Genomic DNA, 18,023 nt, shown 5'->3' with positions numbered 1-18,023 from the left:
GGTGGTGTCTGAACACTGGTAGCTGGCTGGATCTGAGCTGAGGATGCTGAGCCCTAACTGCCTCCCTTCTTGATTACCCCAGGCCAGGCTGGGGCACACTAGCAGGTGCCTGTGAGGGAAGTTTGCTGTACCAGCTGTGTGGATGGAGAAGAGTGAAATCCCCAGGGATCTCAATCCAGCTGCTATGTTCCTCTGAATGTTGAAACAAGGAAAGAAATCCTCTTGCTCCTCTCCTAGTTGACCTCATTCTGCCTGCTCAGACCTCCCCAGAGATGATGTAGTGTCAGAGCCAGGGGCATGCGCAGGGTCTGCAATTGTTTGTTTTTAAAGTGAATAAATAACTGGTAGCTGACAGTCCTTGCAGCCCATCCCTGGGATCTGAGCGGGAGGCTGAGTTATGGCTGTTTGTCCCGTGTAGGTCGCAGTGGTAAGGCCCCGCTGGCAGGGTTACAGAGGACAGCTCTGTCAAGACAGAGAAAAGTGGAAAAGTTTTATGACTGTGTGAGATAAGGAGTCCATAAAGGGAAAGGCTCCTGGTAGGAAGTAGCACCTTCATACGCTCAGCTTCCAGGGAGAGTTAGTGCTAATCCTGTCTCTGGAGCCCTGGGATTCATCAGACAAGTCCTGTCACTTGTTTATGGGAAGAGGGGAGCTGGGAGTGAGGGGGCAGGAGCTCTGGGGAAAGCTGGGCGTGCAAGCCAGGAAAACAGTCCCCAGCTCTTTCCTGTGTGTTCCCCATCCGTGCCCTCTCCTTCTCACCCCTCTGCCCCCCATACACATGCCCCTCTAAGCTCCCCCATGATCTGCGTAGGGAGCCGTTTGAACAGGCATTCTTCCTGCCAGTCTCCTGACGCACAGAGCTTGTTTGGATTGGAAATACTTCCCCCAGGTGCCTGCCTCCCGGAGCACAGCTTAGAGCCCTTGGAATTATGTCTACCACATGCTGCGTGGCTTCCATTCCACCTGGTGCTTCCATTCCTGCAGTCCTGTGGGGCAGGGGTTCGAAACCCGCCGTGTTCTCAGGAGCCACCCCAGCCCCCAGTGGAAATTAGAGCAAGCTCAGGGCTCCTTTGACACACATTGTGTCTAGTCGTCGAAGTACCTTTGCGGCTCTGGGCCCCAGAGGCTAACTCAGTGCTACACAGCAAGTCAGTGGCAGAGACGCGAATCGAGCCCAGGAGTTCTGACAGCAATTCTGGGCCCCAGGACAGCAGAACAGCCCCGTCCTGCCTCTTCTGCCCACAGCCCCGCTCACAGTCCATCCCTGCCCCACCCAGGCCCTGCCCCCTTCCCCACTTGGCCTGCTCCGTGCTGCGTCCCTTACCCCGCTACATGCCCCCTCCCCCAGGTGGTGAGTGACAGCCGGGGGTGGGTGGGGCTGAGCAGGGTGGGGGGAGGATGCAAAGAGCAGTGGCAGGGGGTGGGGGGGACAAGTGGGGGAGGAGACAGAGGAGGGATGCAAGCAGTGAGCAACACCAGGGAGGAGCGATGTTGGAGCAGCGAGGGGCGGGGCGGGGCAGGGCCGTGGGTGGAAGAGACCCAGGTCCTTTTAAATTGCTGGGCCCCTGGGCAATTGCCCCCTTTGTCCCCATCCCCCCCACGTTGGCAGACCTGTTCTCAGGCCTCTTGACCTAACCATTAGACAAGATTTGCTCCCAGCACCCAGCCCTCCTGACCCCTTGAGCTAACCCAGAGGCAACATTCCCCACTGTAGCTGGGGCTTGAGCCCCGGAATCGCAGTTTCTAGCTCTCTGCTCTAGCCATTACGCTGTGTAGCCCTGAGAGACGCGTGAGGGTTCGCGGGGTGCCCAGGGATGTGAGTTACAGTGTTACTCTTGCCTCCCGTGTGAGGAAGTCTTTCTTGGGCTTAGTTGGGCCCCGGCTCCCTGACACCACCAGCCAGTCAGCCACTCTCACACTCACCTCTGGCTATGCCACCCCTTACTTTGCTTTGCTGGTTAACGGTAGGTGCACCCCAGCCCCCACCTCCTTTCAGGATATGCAGCCCCTGACACTGGCTTCTCTCAGAACTACCAGGCCCGCTGTCCCCCAAAGGAACAATACACACTAGCTTGTGTGATTCAACACTTTGTGTGATCAGCACTTTGCTTAATATCACAGCACTTAGATATATTTCTAGTGTAAACAAGAATAAGTTTACGCTCAAAGATTCAAGGGGTAGTGAGTAAGTGTACTGGAGACAAATGATTACGTATAAAACAAAATCATAACACACTTTCTAGAGACTAAACTTAACTAACCAGTTAACCTCCTGTCTAAAGAAGTTTTATCTCACCCAAAGTCTCCTGCAGAGTTTTCAGCCAAGACTCGTTGTGATCCCCTGTTTATGAATGCGAATGTGTTGTCCATTTACTTCTTGGGTGCTGGATGATGGGGTGTCATCTTTGCCTTTCATATATACCCACAAAGTTCATTGTCCTTGCTCCCAGACAGCATAGCCACTCGTGGCTTGTTTTCCCTGCGTGCTGCTTTCCTGTTGACTTCACATCTTTTTGTTAACATTTGACTTTGTGTGTAAATGGATAGCCATTGCGTTAGCTTACAATGCTTAATTTACAACCCGATAGTGAGAGAGGAGAATAAACAGCTCTTGTCTGACAGAAAACCTGTTCTTTACCTCTGTGATGACTGACAGATTAATATGTTCTGTAAGACCATGTTTTCAGTATATATACAGAACTCCTTGCACAATTATATTAATAACCAGTGTGACACCGGCTTTCAGAGGCGATCTCACACGACATCTTTGGGTGAATGAGAAGGTACATACCGAACTCAGGATATATCTGTACACCTTGTTAGTTGGCATTAAGAGGTTCTTGGGTCACAATATGGAACGGGGCTGTTAGCTATACAGTGATGCATGGCATGTTGCTATCTGTGTGCACTATGTTTAACCAGGTCTGGTGGTGAAATGTGGCCCGTGTGGGCTTTGGCCTGGTTTCTCACACAGCACCTAGAAGCAGGCGATTTCGATCATGGGTGCCATCCTCTGCCTCTAGACGAATTCACTCTTTCAGTTCTGGCATTTTCTGATCTACCAGTCAAATGAATACTTAGGAATATATGTATGGGGCGTATGATATGGTCTCTTCGGGCCAAATCCGGCATGCACCCTCTATTGATTGCAGTAGGAGACGGGCATCTGTATTAGCATCTGGCCTCAAAGAATTAAGTCTCTGGCATTCAGGCTGGGAATTGCCCAGCTGCCCCCAGAGCAAACCCCAAGTGGGGGATCTCCTTGCCCTCTGGCTGGCAGCTCCCCAGAAGGGGCTGTTATTGTGGGGTGTGAATGTAGAAACATAAATATAAACACCCCTCTACCCATCCACCCACATATCTGGCTGGTTCTAAAGCATTGAAATCCTGACCTGGAAGGGGCCCCAGCAACAGGCAGTGATTAGCATGATTGATAGTGGCAGCTGAGGTGATGGACAGGTGACAGCCTCTGCTATGCCCTGTGGAAAAGGCAGCAGCTATTCTGGGCCCTGACGACTGTGGGCGGCTGTGCTGAGTCAGCCAGAGTGCCGGACAGCAAAGCCACAGGCCTAAGGCAGGAGGGGGCAGCATCATCTCTGCCCCAATGGGGTTTAGGGATTCTCTCCCCTTCCCCTGGTTTGTCCAACCTCAGTTCCCTGCCAGGAGAGGCAACAGGCTCAAGACACAAAGGGGACCAGAACCCGTTGATTATAGACATGGGCAAAACCATGGCTCGGTTTGGGTTTCGGTGGAGGCAAGGAATCCCACTGATGGGGGAACTGACTGGAGTGGGGGTGAGAGGCCCAGTTGGGGGGACTGGCTGGAGGGGGGCCCCCAAAGCTGAAGCAAAAGAATGGTTTTGATCCAAGACCAGTTTTCCCTAAACTCCTAAGGCCTGATGGAGGGTGAGGGGTGAATTAGAGATTCTCACCCAATAGCAGTATTGACAACCTCAAGAGAGCAAGAATCATGACTCTGATCCTATAAAAGCATGTGACTGGACCCACAAACAGGGAGATTTTTAAAAAATACAACATCAAACTCTGTTTTTCAGTCTGTCTTGACTTTTGAACTCTCCTCTGCTCTTCTGGTGGTTTGTGTGTGATAATGTCCAGGTGACAAGTCAACCTTTAATGCACACGTGCCTCTCTCTGGCTACTCAAATGGAGGCTTGGCGTACGCTGCCAGTATTCAAACGTATTTAAGGAGAATTAGGCCTTGTCTATACTAGCAGTTATGCTACCAAAACGTTTGTCACTCAGGGCTGTGAAAATAACAGCCCCCTTGAGTGACATAAGTTTTGCCGTCATAAGTGCTTGTGGGACAGCGCTATGTCAGCAGGAGACGCTGTCCGGCCAACGTAGCTTCCACTACTCGTTTAGGAGGTTTTATTATGTTGACTGTGCCACTGCACGTTTTAAGTGTAGACTAGCCCTTAGAATAGAGAAGATGCAGAAGCTGTTTTATTTGGGCTAGTTCTCAATAGCAAGGGATTCATTTCAATGTAATTGTAATGCTTCTGTTAATGGCATCTCCTAATGAGGATGGATAGCCCCTCAACTGTATCCATTCCAAAACAGAGAGATGTGGTGGAGGGAAGGCATCTGTGCTGGTTGGGAAAAGGGGAGTACATACGTTGAGTTCTTGTACACAGGTATAACCGAAGTACTCAGTGAAGAGCTCTGTAGCATGACAAAGTTACAAACCGAATTCACACATATTTAGAAATATACTGTGCAAGGCCTATAAAATGGAGATGGAAAATGAACACTGGACAGCCAAGAAACACAAAGCATTGTCTCTGTGTATCAAGTTTTCCAGTAACGATGTGAGCTGTAAAGATGTACTCTCAGCTCACTACTTCATGCTGATTTGGCCTCGAGTGGAGTATTGTGTCCAGTTCTGGGCGCCACATTTCAGGAAAGATGTGGACAAATTGCAGAAAGTCCAGAGAAGAACAACAAAAATGATGAAGGGTCTAGAAAACATGACCTGTGATGGAAGACTGAAAAAATTGGGTTTGTTTAGTTTGGAGTAGAGAAGACTGAGGAGGGACATGATAAAAGTCTTCAAGTACATAAAAAGTTGTTACAAGGAGGAGGGAAGAAAAATTGTTCTCTTTAACCTCTGAGGCTAGGACAAGAAGCAATGGGTTTACATTTCAGCAAGGGTGGTTTAGGTTGGACATTAGGAAAAACTTCCTAACTGTCAGGTGTTAAGCACTGGAATAAATTGCCAAGGGAGGTTGCGGAATCTCTGTCATTGGAGATTTTTAAGAGCAGGTTAGACAAACACCTGTCAGGGATGGGCTAGATAATACTTAGTCCTGCCTTGAGTGCAAGGGACTGGACTAGGTGACCTCTCAAGGTCCCTTCCAGTCCTACGATTCTATGATCTTAACATGTAAGAATATCTTTACATCAACCCCCTTTCAGAGCTTTCCTTAGGTCAGCGCAATAATTACATTTATAATCCCTAAATATGATTTTTTTGTTTAAAAGAAATCAATTCAGTCACATTCAAAGTATTTAAAAAGTAATTAAAACTTTCTTTTGTTGTACAATTGTGATGACTACATACATATATACATTATCCAGTAATTACAATGAATTATTTCATTTTTTTTAAAAAAAGTCTAATAATTAATTGTCCAAATAACTACAAATAAACCATTTTTATTTTATGTGTTCTTCCCTTTTGCAGCCCTCCACCCCCCCACCGTCAATTCATCCCCCCATCAGTCCCCAACCGCTCAGTGCAGCCCCTGAGCCTTGCCTCTGCTCGTCCTAGGTTTCTTTACCTCCCTTCCCCAGGCCTGGGGGCCTGTAGTGGGGTCCCCTGTCATCTTCCCTTTCCCAGGCTGAGGTGTGGCTCCAGGGTTTCCCATCCCCTTCTACCCCTTCCCTGGTCAGGTGCTGGAGGGGCAAAGAGCAGAGGTACCGTCCTATCCAGGTTTCTCACAAGACAGGAGGAAGGAGTGGAGTCAGCACTGGCTCTGTCTGCTTCCAGGGGGCTGAACTTTGCAAGGAGGCTGGAGCTTCTTGCTTCAGCGCCAGACAGGCTCCAGAACGCTCTGAAATCCCGTCACTTGCGATGGAATTGCAAGCATTGGCAATGCTGCAATAAACAGACCACGCTTTGTTGAATGATGGGCTGTGTCGTGCCCCAGACCCGACTGCACTGCTTTTGCTGCTCACCAGGCATTGCTGGTCTGTTAGCCGCCTCTCTAGTGACACATTGTTCCCTTCTGCCCTTGGTCTCTCACAGGAGAAGATAGAATACATCTTCCTGTTCATCTTTGCCATTGAAGCCATGCTCAAGATCATTGCCTATGGGTTTCTACTCCATACGGACGCCTACCTCCGAAACGGCTGGAACGTGCTGGACTTCGCTATTGTTTCTTTGGGGTAAGGGAGGGCTGGTTTGGGGGGCAGAAGGTTGTTTAGAAATTTTCCTGTTTTCTTTCTTGGAGAGCTTTCTGAGACCACGGTAGGGACAGTGTCAACAGGCCCAACATCTAGAGTTTCATCCAAAGCCTGCTGAAGTCACTGGGAGCATTTCTAGTGACTCCAGGTGGCTCAGACTCATTTATGTCGTTCTCACCAGTTGCCTTGTGCCTTTTTCCACGTGGTCCCCCTCTGCCTGATCCGACTTCCCCGAGATCATCCACACGCCGATTCAGCCTGTCCACTTTTAAGTCCTCCTTCGAGACCCACGGGTTCTGCACGCAGGCTGGATTTAAATCAGAGCTCCAAGAATAACTGATCTTTTGGTTCACTGGCCCTACCAAACAACTGCGGGGGGGAGGGGGAACACCCTACAAAACCATGTTGGGTAGATCTGAAATGAAACATTTTCCTTTTATTTTTTTTTTTTGTGAACCAAAAAGCAAAAATAAATAAATAAATAAAAATGTCTTTTGGGGCCAAATGAAGCATTTTGTTTTGTTTTTCAAGGTTTTGGTGGTGTTTTTTTTTAATGGTTTTACCTTTTTTTAAAATAGAAGTGTGACTTACATTTCAGAGAGTCATTTTGAATGGGAATTTTTTTAAAAGATTTTTTTTTTTTTGTCCGAAACAATTTGCCGATCTGACATGAATCTGTAAAAAAATTTTCTGTCGACCCGAATCTGCATTTTTTTCAATGAAAAACCATTTCATCTGAGAAGTTTAAGTGGGATTCCACTGGCGCTACCCGCTAGGCCTGATGCTGGCCCTCTGTGCTGGGGTGAATTTCACCCACAGCGCTTGCTGGTGACTTTGGGATCCTCGACCGCTCATCAGAAAAGTGGCAGAGAGGGAATCCTTGCTGTTTCCCTAGCAGTGAAAATCACTTAGCACCAGAGCTCAGTGAGCTGGGTCTGGTACCCAGTGGACAGGTGCCCAGATCACAATTGGCACTAAGTGTGTCCCTCGTCAGCAGCAAGAAGCCAAGGACTGGATGAGCCATAGAGACTGGCTACCTTTCTCATCCCAGAGGTTAGGGGTTAGCTATGCTGGCAGAGGGCATTGTGGGCAGCTTCCCCACCCCTGCCTGTACGGAGTGAGATTGACTTTCCTTGCTTGGATTTTTTTTACGGTCTCCTTCCCCCATTTCCCTCCCGCTCCATGTTCCATCCCTCACCCTCCCCCTCCTCTTCACCCTCTCTTCGCTGTCCCACTCCCCCTTCCTCATCCTCTTTCTCACACCCTCTGGTAGGCTTGTCACCGTGATCGTGGAGCAGATCAACGTGATGCAGGGCGCACCGTTGGCTGGGAAGGGCGGCTTTGACGTCAAAGCCCTGAGAGCCTTCCGCGTGCTGAGACCCCTGCGCCTGGTGTCGGGAGTGCCAAGTGGGTGAAAGCTGCCTGTCCAGCGGAGGGCTAGCTGGCAGGAGGCGCACAGCGTGCGAGGGTCATGGTTGCTGAAGCAGGCTTCGCCTTCGCACTGGTCTGTGGCCAGCCTCCAGCTGAGCATCAGCAGAATTCCAAACGATCAGCAAAGTTTAGATGGTCCCTCCCCGTTCTGTCAGTGGCCCTTGCTGAGGGCCGGGCCTGGTGGGCTCCAGACATAACCCACCGAGACACGGCACATGTCAACCCTCCAGGATCTGCGCTGGCCAAATGTCATTGCTGTCTGGCGGCCTGTGTGAAAAGAGCTGCTGGGTTTCACCCTAGTTTCTGGGAGCCAGATGTCCCCATCGTGAGACCCTCTCCCAAGAGGACAAGTATAGAATGGACTGCGGGGACTAAACTTTCCCCAATCCCTCTGGGGCAGCGTGATGGTGCCTTGAGCCTTGAACTATAATGGACCCATTTGGTTGGGAATGAGAGGATTTCAATTGCCAGGGCTTTCCTTCCCACACACGCACTCATGTGACATTAGTGGCCCATCAGCATTACACATGCTGGGGAGGAAGGATGGTCTAGTGGTTAAAACACCAGTGAATGAACTGGGTCCAGTCCCTCCCTCCCTTCCCTGCCCTGCGCAGCAGTGGCGAAGTAGTTCAAAGTGCATGTGGGGCACTGCGTGGGAGGTGCTGCTTATCGGGTGGGACGGGAGCATGACCTTTTCCCCTTCTCTCTGGGCTGCAGGCCTGCAGGTGGTCCTGAACTCCATCATCAAGGCCATGGTGCCCCTGCTCCACATTGCCCTGCTGGTCCTCTTCATGATCATCATCTATGCCATCGTCGGGCAGGAACTGTTCAAGGGCAAGATGCACAAGACCTGCTACTACATCGGGACAGGTCTGGAGCGTGGGTGCCCCTCCCACCAGCTGGGGGGCAGAGTGGGTGGCAGAGCTGCTCAGAAGGACACTGGGGAGGGGGGTGTATGTGGAGTAAATCCATCAGTAGTATACAGAAGTCCAGCCCTGACTGTCATCACTGTCTCTGTAGGCACAGGATCGGAGCATGGCTAAATGGCATGGGTGGGAGGTATATGGCATGACTGGGGGCATTATAAGGCTATATGGCATGGCTGGGGGGTATATTGCACAGCACCAAAGCCCACCTCTGGGTGGGGACAGGGGCTGAAGCACAGGCTGCAGCAGGCCAATAGGTGTCCTTCTGTCCTCTGCTCAACCTGATGTCCGTGCTTCGGTTTCACCTTCAGATGTCATTGCCACAGTCGAATGGGAGAAGCCATCCCCGTGTGCCAGCACCGGCCACGGGCATCACTGCACCATCAACGGCACCGAGTGTAGGGGCGGGTGGCCGGGGCCCAACAATGGCATCACCCACTTCGATAATTTTGGCTTCGCCATGCTGACCGTGTACCAGTGCATCACCATGGAGGGATGGACTGAAGTCCTCTACTGGGTAGGTGCAGGCCTCGGGCCTGAGCGGGGAAGGAGACGCTGGCGCGCTCTTTGGACAGGAACGTGGTGCTGAACGGATTGGGCTGGCCAGGCTTCCCCGAGGGTGGAAATCCCCCTGGGGCAGCGAGCCCTGCAGGCTCTGCAGCTCCTGGAGAATGTACCCACTGGCTTCCTGAGTGATGAGCCCTGGAGAACATGATGCCAGCCCGTGCAGCAGAGTACGTGCCTCACGATGGGGTGGAAGGCGCTGGCTGTCACCTGTAGAGCCCCAAATGGTGTGAGCCCTGTCTACCCGAGAGACAGTCTCTGTCCAACTGCAGTTGAGACTCTCAAACTAAACGCCCCTTGCCTTAAAAGATAGGGGGCTGGTGGGAGCGAGTCCTCTGGGTCAGTGCTTGATGTTTTATCTGGTGGCTTTTAATAACACTACCACCTAGCTCTTATTATGGTGCTTTTCACCACTAGAACTCAAGCATTTCACCGTCTTTACCTTCACACACTCCTGGGAGGCAGGCAGTGCCAGTATCCCCAGTGCACAGATGGGGAACTGAGAACCAAAGGCTAAGTGACTTGCCCAAGGTCACACAAGTATTGTATGGCTGAGGAGGGAACTGAACTTCAGTCTTCAACCCTTAAGCTAGGGTCCTAACCACTGGGAAATCCTTTCTCCTAGGGGTTCCTGGGAGGAAGGCTTGTTGATGGGTAGGGACAAGCCTGAAGCCTGGGAGACCCAGGTTCCATTCCCCGCTCTGACACAGACTCACTGTGTGATCTTGGGCAAGTCTCTTAGTTTCTTTGTGTCTCAGTTCCCCATGTGTAAAGACTGTGAGGCACTCAGCTACTCCAGTAATGGGCGCCTGGTACTTACCTAAGCCAGGTGGATTTGGTTCTCCCTCTGGATCTTCATCTGCCTCTGTCCTGCTCAGGTGAATGACGCCATCGGGAACGAGTGGCCCTGGATCTATTTTGTCAGCCTCATCTTGCTGGGCTCTTTCTTCGTTCTCAACCTGGTGCTGGGTGTGCTCAGCGGGTAAGCCATGGGGCATGTGTGCTGCGCTGTGCCGCCCTCCTTTCTCTCTGTCCTAGCAGGCATCTGCCCCGAGGGAGTGTGTGGGAGGGGGGTGAAAAATGTGGGGTCGGTCTCTTATTGCGTTTTGTGATATAAACACAAGGTCTGAAGGGATTTTTACCTTTTTCTTTCCTTCTCTTCTCTCCTCCTTTCCTGGCATCAGGAACACCAAGCCTTGTCGTCCCTTGGAGGACTCTTTGGATGACTCAGGAATGTGTACTGGGAGCGCTCTAAGCTCTTAGTTGAAGGGACAGGACTCTGGAGTCCTTAATACAGAATGCATCATACAGAGAGCTTTTCTCCCCAGCGTTAGCTAAACCAGGCAATAAACACATTGTAATTATTCATCTGTATTGTGGTAGCACCTAGTGCTAGGTGCTGTGCAAACACACAACAAAAAGACAGTCCCGTCCCAAAGACCGTTTTAAATAGTCTCTGTAAAATTCCCTTCCATTCTCAATTAACCAGGTTTCACTTCCTTGATCCCTGCAATGTCCTAATCCTTCTAGTTCTCCAGTCATCCATAGAGTCTTCCAGTGGAGACAAGCCATGAATTAAGGCAAGCGGGTAAAATACCACTGAAAAACAAACCCGCAAAACCTTTCCAGGCCTGCTTTATTCCTTGGAATGGAGCAAAATAAGAACAAGTTTGATGTTTTCCCCCCCTTGGCAGGTCACCTTTACTATAGAGAGCGTGGGAAAGTGAGCACAGCTAGCAAGCTCTCTGCATCCTCCAGCTGTGTGAGCTTCTTCGTTAGCTCTGATATGCTGTGTGACCTCCTCAAGGCTTTCCAGGTTCTGATACGTCTGTGTGCCTTAACAGTAGCACCTAATGTTAACCTGCCCTCTTTACAATCCAGCTGTAGTAGCTGGTTCTGTAGTCTCCTGTGGCAAGGAGTTCCACAGGATGATGATAAAAAAGGAGGAATAGAGAAGCATTTCCTGTTATTAGATTTGTATTCCTCCTCCCACTCTCTCCCCCCCCCAATTTTGTATTGTATGACAAAGGTCAAAGGCAGGACTGATCTATTCTCAGTCTGCAATTGAGTTAAAGGAGTAATTCTGCTCGCTGGCAGCAGTAGTAGGCTCTTATCCTCTCTGGGGTCTAGCCACTAGAATGGGACATGGCACACACTTGATAAGCGTGTCCCACAAGCAGGTCTGGATTGAAGACACCCACATGGTCCCCTTTCTATTTGCCTCATGCCAGCCATCCGGGTTTGTTCCAGGGAATTCACCAAGGAGCGTGAGAAGGCCAAGTCACGGGGCACGTTCCAGAAGTTGCGGGAGAAGCAGCAGCTGGAGGAGGATCTGAAGGGCTACATGGATTGGATCACCCATGCTGAAGTCATGGACAGCCACCGTGCCAGGGGAGAAGGTACCGTCCCCACCTGGGCAAAACCAGCCAGGACACGCCCAGGCCTGGCTTCCCTCTCTGGAGAATGGTTAAATCTTCTACTGTGGAGCGGGGTGTGTCTGTGAGGCAACAGGGGGCAGGTGTGCACTGGTTCCTAATTTACTTGCTGAGGGAGACTGCCCTTCCCTTGGCATTATCCAGATTATCTAGGATTAGAAGCTGCTTCAGACCTGCCAGAGCTTTTAGAGAGGAAAGACAGTCTTGTGGTATAGGACAGGCCAAGGTCTTGGGAACCTGGAATCTGTTCCTAGCTCTGCCACTGACTCACAGGGTGACTTTGGGCAAATCACGTCGTCAATCTGTGCCTCAGTTTCCCCACGTGTAATGGGGTGTGCTAATATTTGCCCACCTTGGGCTGAATTCATTCACATTTGCTAAGGGCTTTGACAGCCGCCTGGTGAAGGTGCTATAGAAGAGGAGAAAGTTATTGGCAAACTGCCTTTCCCTATTACCTCCTGGTGGTGCTGTCATGTCCTGGGGTGCGGATATCTGCTTGGATCACAATCCCTTGGCTCTTTGTTTATTCTGCGGGGCATTTTACACAGCTGTGGAGCTAGATGCAATGACAACAGTTCTGAGCTGTGATCTCCGTGACTGGTCCCCTGCTGTCTATTGCCACCATTTGCACTACCATTCCCTCTAGTATCTCTCAGTTTGTTTGCCCAGTACTTGGCCAAAATAACTCTTTCCCAAACTTGCTCTTTTGAGTATGGACGTGTCTCTTGGGAAGGTTTGCATCTCTTAGGGAGTTATTAAATGGGAGTCCTTTGCAGATGTGCTTCTTAGGATATATCTACACTGCAATTACTGTAACCTAGCTAGCTCACTTACCAGAGCCAGTGAAGCCACGGTAAAGCTCCGCGAGTAATTACACCATGAAGCACATGCTGCCATAGCTTCACCGCTCCAGTGCCTGGGCGAGCTAGATTAAAGTTAGCTCGCGCGTTGCAATCGCACCTCCGATTGCAGGGAAGACATACCCTCAGAGAGTTCCCCTTCCAGATGTGCTTCCGGAGGGCTCCCTGGTAGGAATCCATTGCAGATGTGCGTCTTGAGGGGTTTCACAGCTCCCTGAAGATCTCTCTCTCTCTTTCATAGGGATGCTGCCATCAGATGAAGAGGGCTCAGAGACAGAGAGCCTATATGAAATTGAAGGCATGAACAAATGGATTCTCTTCTTGTGAGTACACACACTCTCCCTCCCTCCCCCTCCAGCGGGTCTGACCCAGACTCTCCTCCTCTTGGAATCAATCCTTCTGTAAGAGCCCCTAATGTAAGAGCTGGTGTTTTTGTGTGAGGTGTGGATACACCATGTTCAGTGCAGTCCATACTCAAAGGTGGATTTTGCTATGTCTGGCGCTGGAGAAAGGCTAGTCCAGGTGATATCCCGCCCCTTCTTTTTGGGGACCAGACGTCAAGCTCCTGTCCACTATCCCTTCTCAAGCACAGCACATCCCAGGGCTCCGGGAACTGTGTCATCAAGAAATCAAAGGTCATTCCGACCGATGAACAGGTGATGCCAGCGCTCTTTAAGAAGCAGTGTCCTCTCAAGAGCATGCATAGGACTAGCTGCCATGCAGAAGAGAAAGTATCTCATGGATACTGCACTGGGTGAGCAGCCAGGACACCTGGGTTCTATTCCTTGGGCAAGTGCCTTGGTTTCCCCATCTGTAAAATGGGGAGAATGATGCACCCTTCCCAAGGGTTTTGAGACAAGTCATCCATTAACACATCGGCAACTCTTCTGTTACCCTGGTGCATCCCCATTTGGCTTTGAGTGGGGACTTTGACGCAGTGCTGGTAATCTACTGGGATGGAGGAAGGATGCTAGAGAAGGACAAAGTGATATCCCCTCCTGCAGAACCCCTCCCTGTGCTAGCGAGAGGGCCGTTTGTGTGGGTCATTAGGAGCTGGTAGGCAGGCTGCAGGGCAATGTCTCTGCCTTCTGGGGCTGGGCGCTGGGGTGGCAGGGAATCCCTAGGTGACCTTTCTCGGCCCATCTCTCTAGCCGGCAGTGGAGGCGATGGAACCGCCTGTTCCGCAGGAAGTGCCACGAGATGGTGAAGTCCAGGTTTTTCTATTGGCTGGTGATCCTGCTCATCTCACTGAACACCCTGTCCATAGCCTCTGAGCATCACATGCAGCCTGACTGGCTGACCCATGTGCAAGGTGAGCACCCCAGGAACACTGCTGCTTCAGGTGCATCCACATGCATAAGCACACGCGTGCGTGTGAACGCCCACGTAAATACACACGTGCACGCACAAGCGTGCATGCTCCTGCGTACCCCACACACACAGGCGGGCATGCACACCAGCGTGCCTGCACACACACAGGCCTGTGCCTGTGCACACATGCCGGGGGCATGTGTTGTTTCCTCCCGGCCTTGTGTTCCCACTCCCCTGCAGCCCATGCGCAGACACACCTCCTGCTGGGGTGGGAAAGGGATGGTTCTGTTGCCACTGCTCCGGGTTGGAGCTGGCAGGTAAGTGTCAGGCAGCTAGTGTGGCCACAGATTCCTCCTTCCCGCTGTGCTGCACCAGGGTCATAGGATGGGGGGCAGCAGGGGTATAGTGAGAGGGAGGAGGAGGGTGTCGTCCCACAAGCAGCCACTAGTGGCCGGAGGCGGATCTGCCGTCTCGGTCCAGGGCGCTGACTGGGTCGGGTACACTGCTTACAGACAGCGCCAACCGGGTGCTGCTGTCGCTCTTTGCGGCCGAGATGCTGCTGAAGATGTACGCGCTGGGCCTGCGCCAGTACTTCATGTCCCTCTTCAACCGCTTTGACTGCTTCGTGGTGTGCGTTGGCATCGTGGAGGTCGTCCTGGTGGAGGTCAACGTCATGTCGCCCCTGGGCATCTCCGTCCTGCGGTGCATTCGCCTGCTGAGGATCTTCAAGATAACCCGGTGAGGGCACCTCTCCGCGGGGCAGGGGGCATGGGCAGGGGGACTTGCGCTGGGAGGCTGGGCCGTCCTTGCCCTTTCTGAGACCTCAGGCATGGCCACAGCTATGTGCTGCCGGAGGCTCAGGCAAGGGGAAATGGTGAGTTCTCTGGCCTTCTCACTGTGTGGCCAGTGTCAGGATACCTAATTTCCTTTACAGCTCCGGGAGGGGAGTGGGGTCTAGTGGGTCAGAGCAGGGGGGAGGGGTTGGGCGTTAGGACTCCTGGGTTCTACCCCAGCTCCGGGAGGGGAGTGATGTCTAGTGGTTAGAGCAGGGATGGTGTGGGGGGGCTGGGACACAGCACTCTGGGGCTCTAATCTGACACTAACTCACCACCATCAGCCCCCACTCCACAGAGGCTGCTCAGGCTGCCCTGTGAGTTGTGAGGTGTACAGAGCTCTGAGTAGTTACCTGTGGCCCTGCTGGAAGGAGGGTGGAGGGGCAGAGCCCTCCTGCCACGAGACAAATCACCCGCTTGGGCCATCCTTTGGGATCCAGCGAGGCTGCTCACAGCGACCCAGGATAGGAGCAGGATCCCGAACGAGGGGGACCAGAGACACAACAAAGCCAGGAGCTGAGAATGCCATGGGATTCAATTCACCTCACTCACTCAGGATATATGGTGGGAATAATGAAAATGGGGAGAAGCTGGGCATCAATGGGGCAGGATTTATCTGGCTCCCCAGATCTATCTAGGTAGGTACTTATCTGCCCCCCATCACTACAATGTCTGAGCGCCTCCCAGTGACGGATTCAATCTCACATCCCATGTGGAAGGGCAGCAGCATTATTCCTGTTTCACACATGGGGAATGGAGGGACAGAGGGAATAAGTGCGGTGCCCACAGTCGCACAAGAAGTCAGTGGCAAAGCCAGGCACTGAATACTAGGTAGCATTTCATAATGGATAGCGCACGGGAATGGGAATCAGGAGGCCTGGGTTCTATTCTCAGCTCTGCCACTGGCCTGCTGGGTGACCTTGGGCAAGTCACAGCCCCGCCCCTTGCCTCAGTTTCCCCATCTGTGAGATGGGGAAAATGAGCCTAGCCTCTTTGGTAAAGCACTTTGAGATCTATTGATGAAAAGCCCTATGGAAGAGCTGGGGATTATCTTATTATCTCCTGTCTAACACCTGGCCCCAGGATGATGTGGGGGACATCTGGCGAGGGTCTCCCCCCAGCTAAGCAGAGATGAGAGAGTGTCCCTCTTGAAGTGAGCATGGCATGACCCATAGCACCCTGCACCCCACTGCTGCTTGTGCATCCCAGCTGTGCCCCTCCACATAAGCAGCCTGTGTGTCTCTCCTCTAGGTACTGGACCTCTCTGAGCAATCTGGTGGCCTCCCTGCTGAACTCAGTCCGCTCCATCGCCTCCCTGCTCCTCCTCCTCTTCCTCTTCATCATCATCTTCTCCCTGCTGGGGATGCAGCTCTTCGGCGGGAAGTACGACTTTGAAGACATGGAGGTGCGGCGCAGCACCTTTGATAACTTCCCCCAAGCGCTCATCAGTGTCTTCCAGGTACAGGGCATGGGCTGCAGCAGTCATCAAGGCTGCTGGTATAAAGCATAGAGGAGGGGCTGGAAGCAGGACACCTGGGTTCTTTTCTGGGCTCTGGGAAACAGGGTTACTTAGTGGTTAGAGATGGGGACAAGGAGTCAGGACTCCTGGATTCTGTTCTGTTCTCTCTGGTCCAGTGCAATGGTTCTACCTGACCTGTTCTCTCACTCACACCATTTCCCAGATCCTGACTGGAGAAGACTGGAATTCAATCATGTACAATGGGATCATGGCCTATGGCGGGCCTTCCTTCCCTGGCGTGCTGGTCTGCATTTACTTCATCATCCTCTTCGTCTGTGGGAACTGTATCCTCTTTCTAGCCATTTGGGGAATAACAGTGGGGGCGTTTTCTTGTCTTGTCCAAGGCAGTTGCTCTTATGTTCAAGTCAGATGGGGGCTCGGTACGCATCAGGGAAGGGCTATGGGGCTGGGTACATAATAGTACCAGGAGTGGGGGAAATGGTGAAACAGGAGTGGGGTTTAAAAGGAATGGGGAAAAGAAATCAGTTTCTTGGTCTCACGGCTTCGGATCCCATCGCTAACACCAATGGAGATTCACTGTGGCAGTCAAGAGGCAGCTGTCATGGGTATACAGAGGGCTCTTTACTGAGCCTAGGGTTTTCCCCAGCTCCCTGACTACACTGCTTAGTGTCACCACCCGGGCTCTCGCTAAGCCCTGGCCTTGATGAAGCAGGCATGGAAGGAACTCGTTCCTCAGAATGGGGAACCCTGCTATCTGAGCGTGCTCCTTCAACTTCCTGAGCCCTGCTCCCTCTCAGATATCCTGCTCAACGTCTTCCTAGCCATCGCCGTGGACAATCTGGCCGAGGCCGAGAGCCTGACGTCCGCCCAGAAAGCCAAAGCTGAAGAGAGGAAGCGGAGGAAAATGTCCAGGTCAGAGCTGCTCCCTGCTGCCCCAAAGCAGAAACCCCTGGGGCCCAGGGCTTGGAAATCAGTGAGAGCTGCATCCTGTCAGCAGCATTCATTGTGTCCCCGCCTGTGGCTTCACTCCCACCTCTCCTTTTTGGTTTTCCCGTCCAGAGGTTACCCAGAGAAATCCGAGGAGGAAAAGCTCCTGCTGGCCAAGAAGCTGGAGCAGAAAGCCAAGGCCGAAGGAATCCCCACCACAGCCAAGGTCAGTGCTGCAACCCCGCTGCGCTGGCCAGATAACAGGAGGGCTACAGTCCTGCCTGAAGATCACACCCCATCTCCTAATGCTGTGCCAGGCTCTAGATCCGTGGTGATGAGTGACCCACAAAGGCTTTATGGGCAGGTTGCATCCAAACTTCGGATGCTTCTTTGAACCCCACCAAGCTGTCCCATCCTCTCGAGCCTGCTGAGAGCAGCCTTCCTCCTGAGTTTCCTGTCGCTTGGTGCTTCCCACTGGGCCAGAACAGCCTCACACACAACTTCCTCTGAGGCTGTGGGCTCTTCCGGCGTCAGCCACAAGTCGTTCTGGCCAAATGATCTTCCCAGACAGCTGTCGGGGGGAGCTTTCCCCCGTCAGTTGATTGAGTACGTTACCGAGCAGTACTGTTTTCCCATTATTTGCCCAGTTGTTCATGAAATGTCAATAGCCATTTGGGGGTAGGGTGGGAAAAGAATCCCCTTTGCCATGGAACGTCTGGGGATACGATCCTGAGCTTCAGCAGACGCCTCATCGGAGACTCGTAGCAAGAAGTCTATTTTGTATGCCCTGCAGGCCCGGATTATTCCTCTGACAAGAGAATCTACTTTCCC

At 52.1% G+C, this 18,023-nt stretch overlaps 1 protein-coding gene across 5 annotated transcripts in view; it reads left to right on the top strand.

The window, feature by feature from the left end:
* CACNA1S (calcium voltage-gated channel subunit alpha1 S) overlaps window positions 1-18,023 on the top strand; it is an 84,255-nt gene that overhangs the window by 13,963 nt on the left and 52,269 nt on the right. For all 5 annotated transcript variants that reach the window (XM_067531792.1, XM_067531791.1, XM_067531795.1 and 2 more), the window contains 13 exons: window positions 6,268-6,407; window positions 7,699-7,832; window positions 8,574-8,726; window positions 9,094-9,299; window positions 10,225-10,328; window positions 11,597-11,745; window positions 12,883-12,964; window positions 13,793-13,953; window positions 14,465-14,690; window positions 16,037-16,244; window positions 16,468-16,588; window positions 17,063-17,177; window positions 17,325-17,418. In XM_067531792.1, coding sequence (XP_067387893.1) covers window positions 6,268-6,407; window positions 7,699-7,832; window positions 8,574-8,726; window positions 9,094-9,299; window positions 10,225-10,328; window positions 11,597-11,745; window positions 12,883-12,964; window positions 13,793-13,953; window positions 14,465-14,690; window positions 16,037-16,244; window positions 16,468-16,588; window positions 17,063-17,177; window positions 17,325-17,418 — 1,893 coding nt within the window. The remainder of the gene's footprint in view (window positions 1-6,267; window positions 6,408-7,698; window positions 7,833-8,573; window positions 8,727-9,093; window positions 9,300-10,224; window positions 10,329-11,596; window positions 11,746-12,882; window positions 12,965-13,792; window positions 13,954-14,464; window positions 14,691-16,036; window positions 16,245-16,467; window positions 16,589-17,062; window positions 17,178-17,324; window positions 17,419-18,023) is intronic.

The sequence above is a fragment of the Emydura macquarii genome, unplaced genomic scaffold (genome assembly GCF_026122565.2).
Source record: "Emydura macquarii macquarii isolate MOO-44397 ecotype Brisbane River unplaced genomic scaffold, CSIRO-AGI_Emac_v2 contig_3220, whole genome shotgun sequence".
Classification (NCBI taxonomy): Eukaryota; Metazoa; Chordata; order Testudines; family Chelidae; genus Emydura; species Emydura macquarii.
Note: the sequence above shows the minus strand (reverse complement) of the source record. Positions and strands in the feature narration are given on the sequence as shown.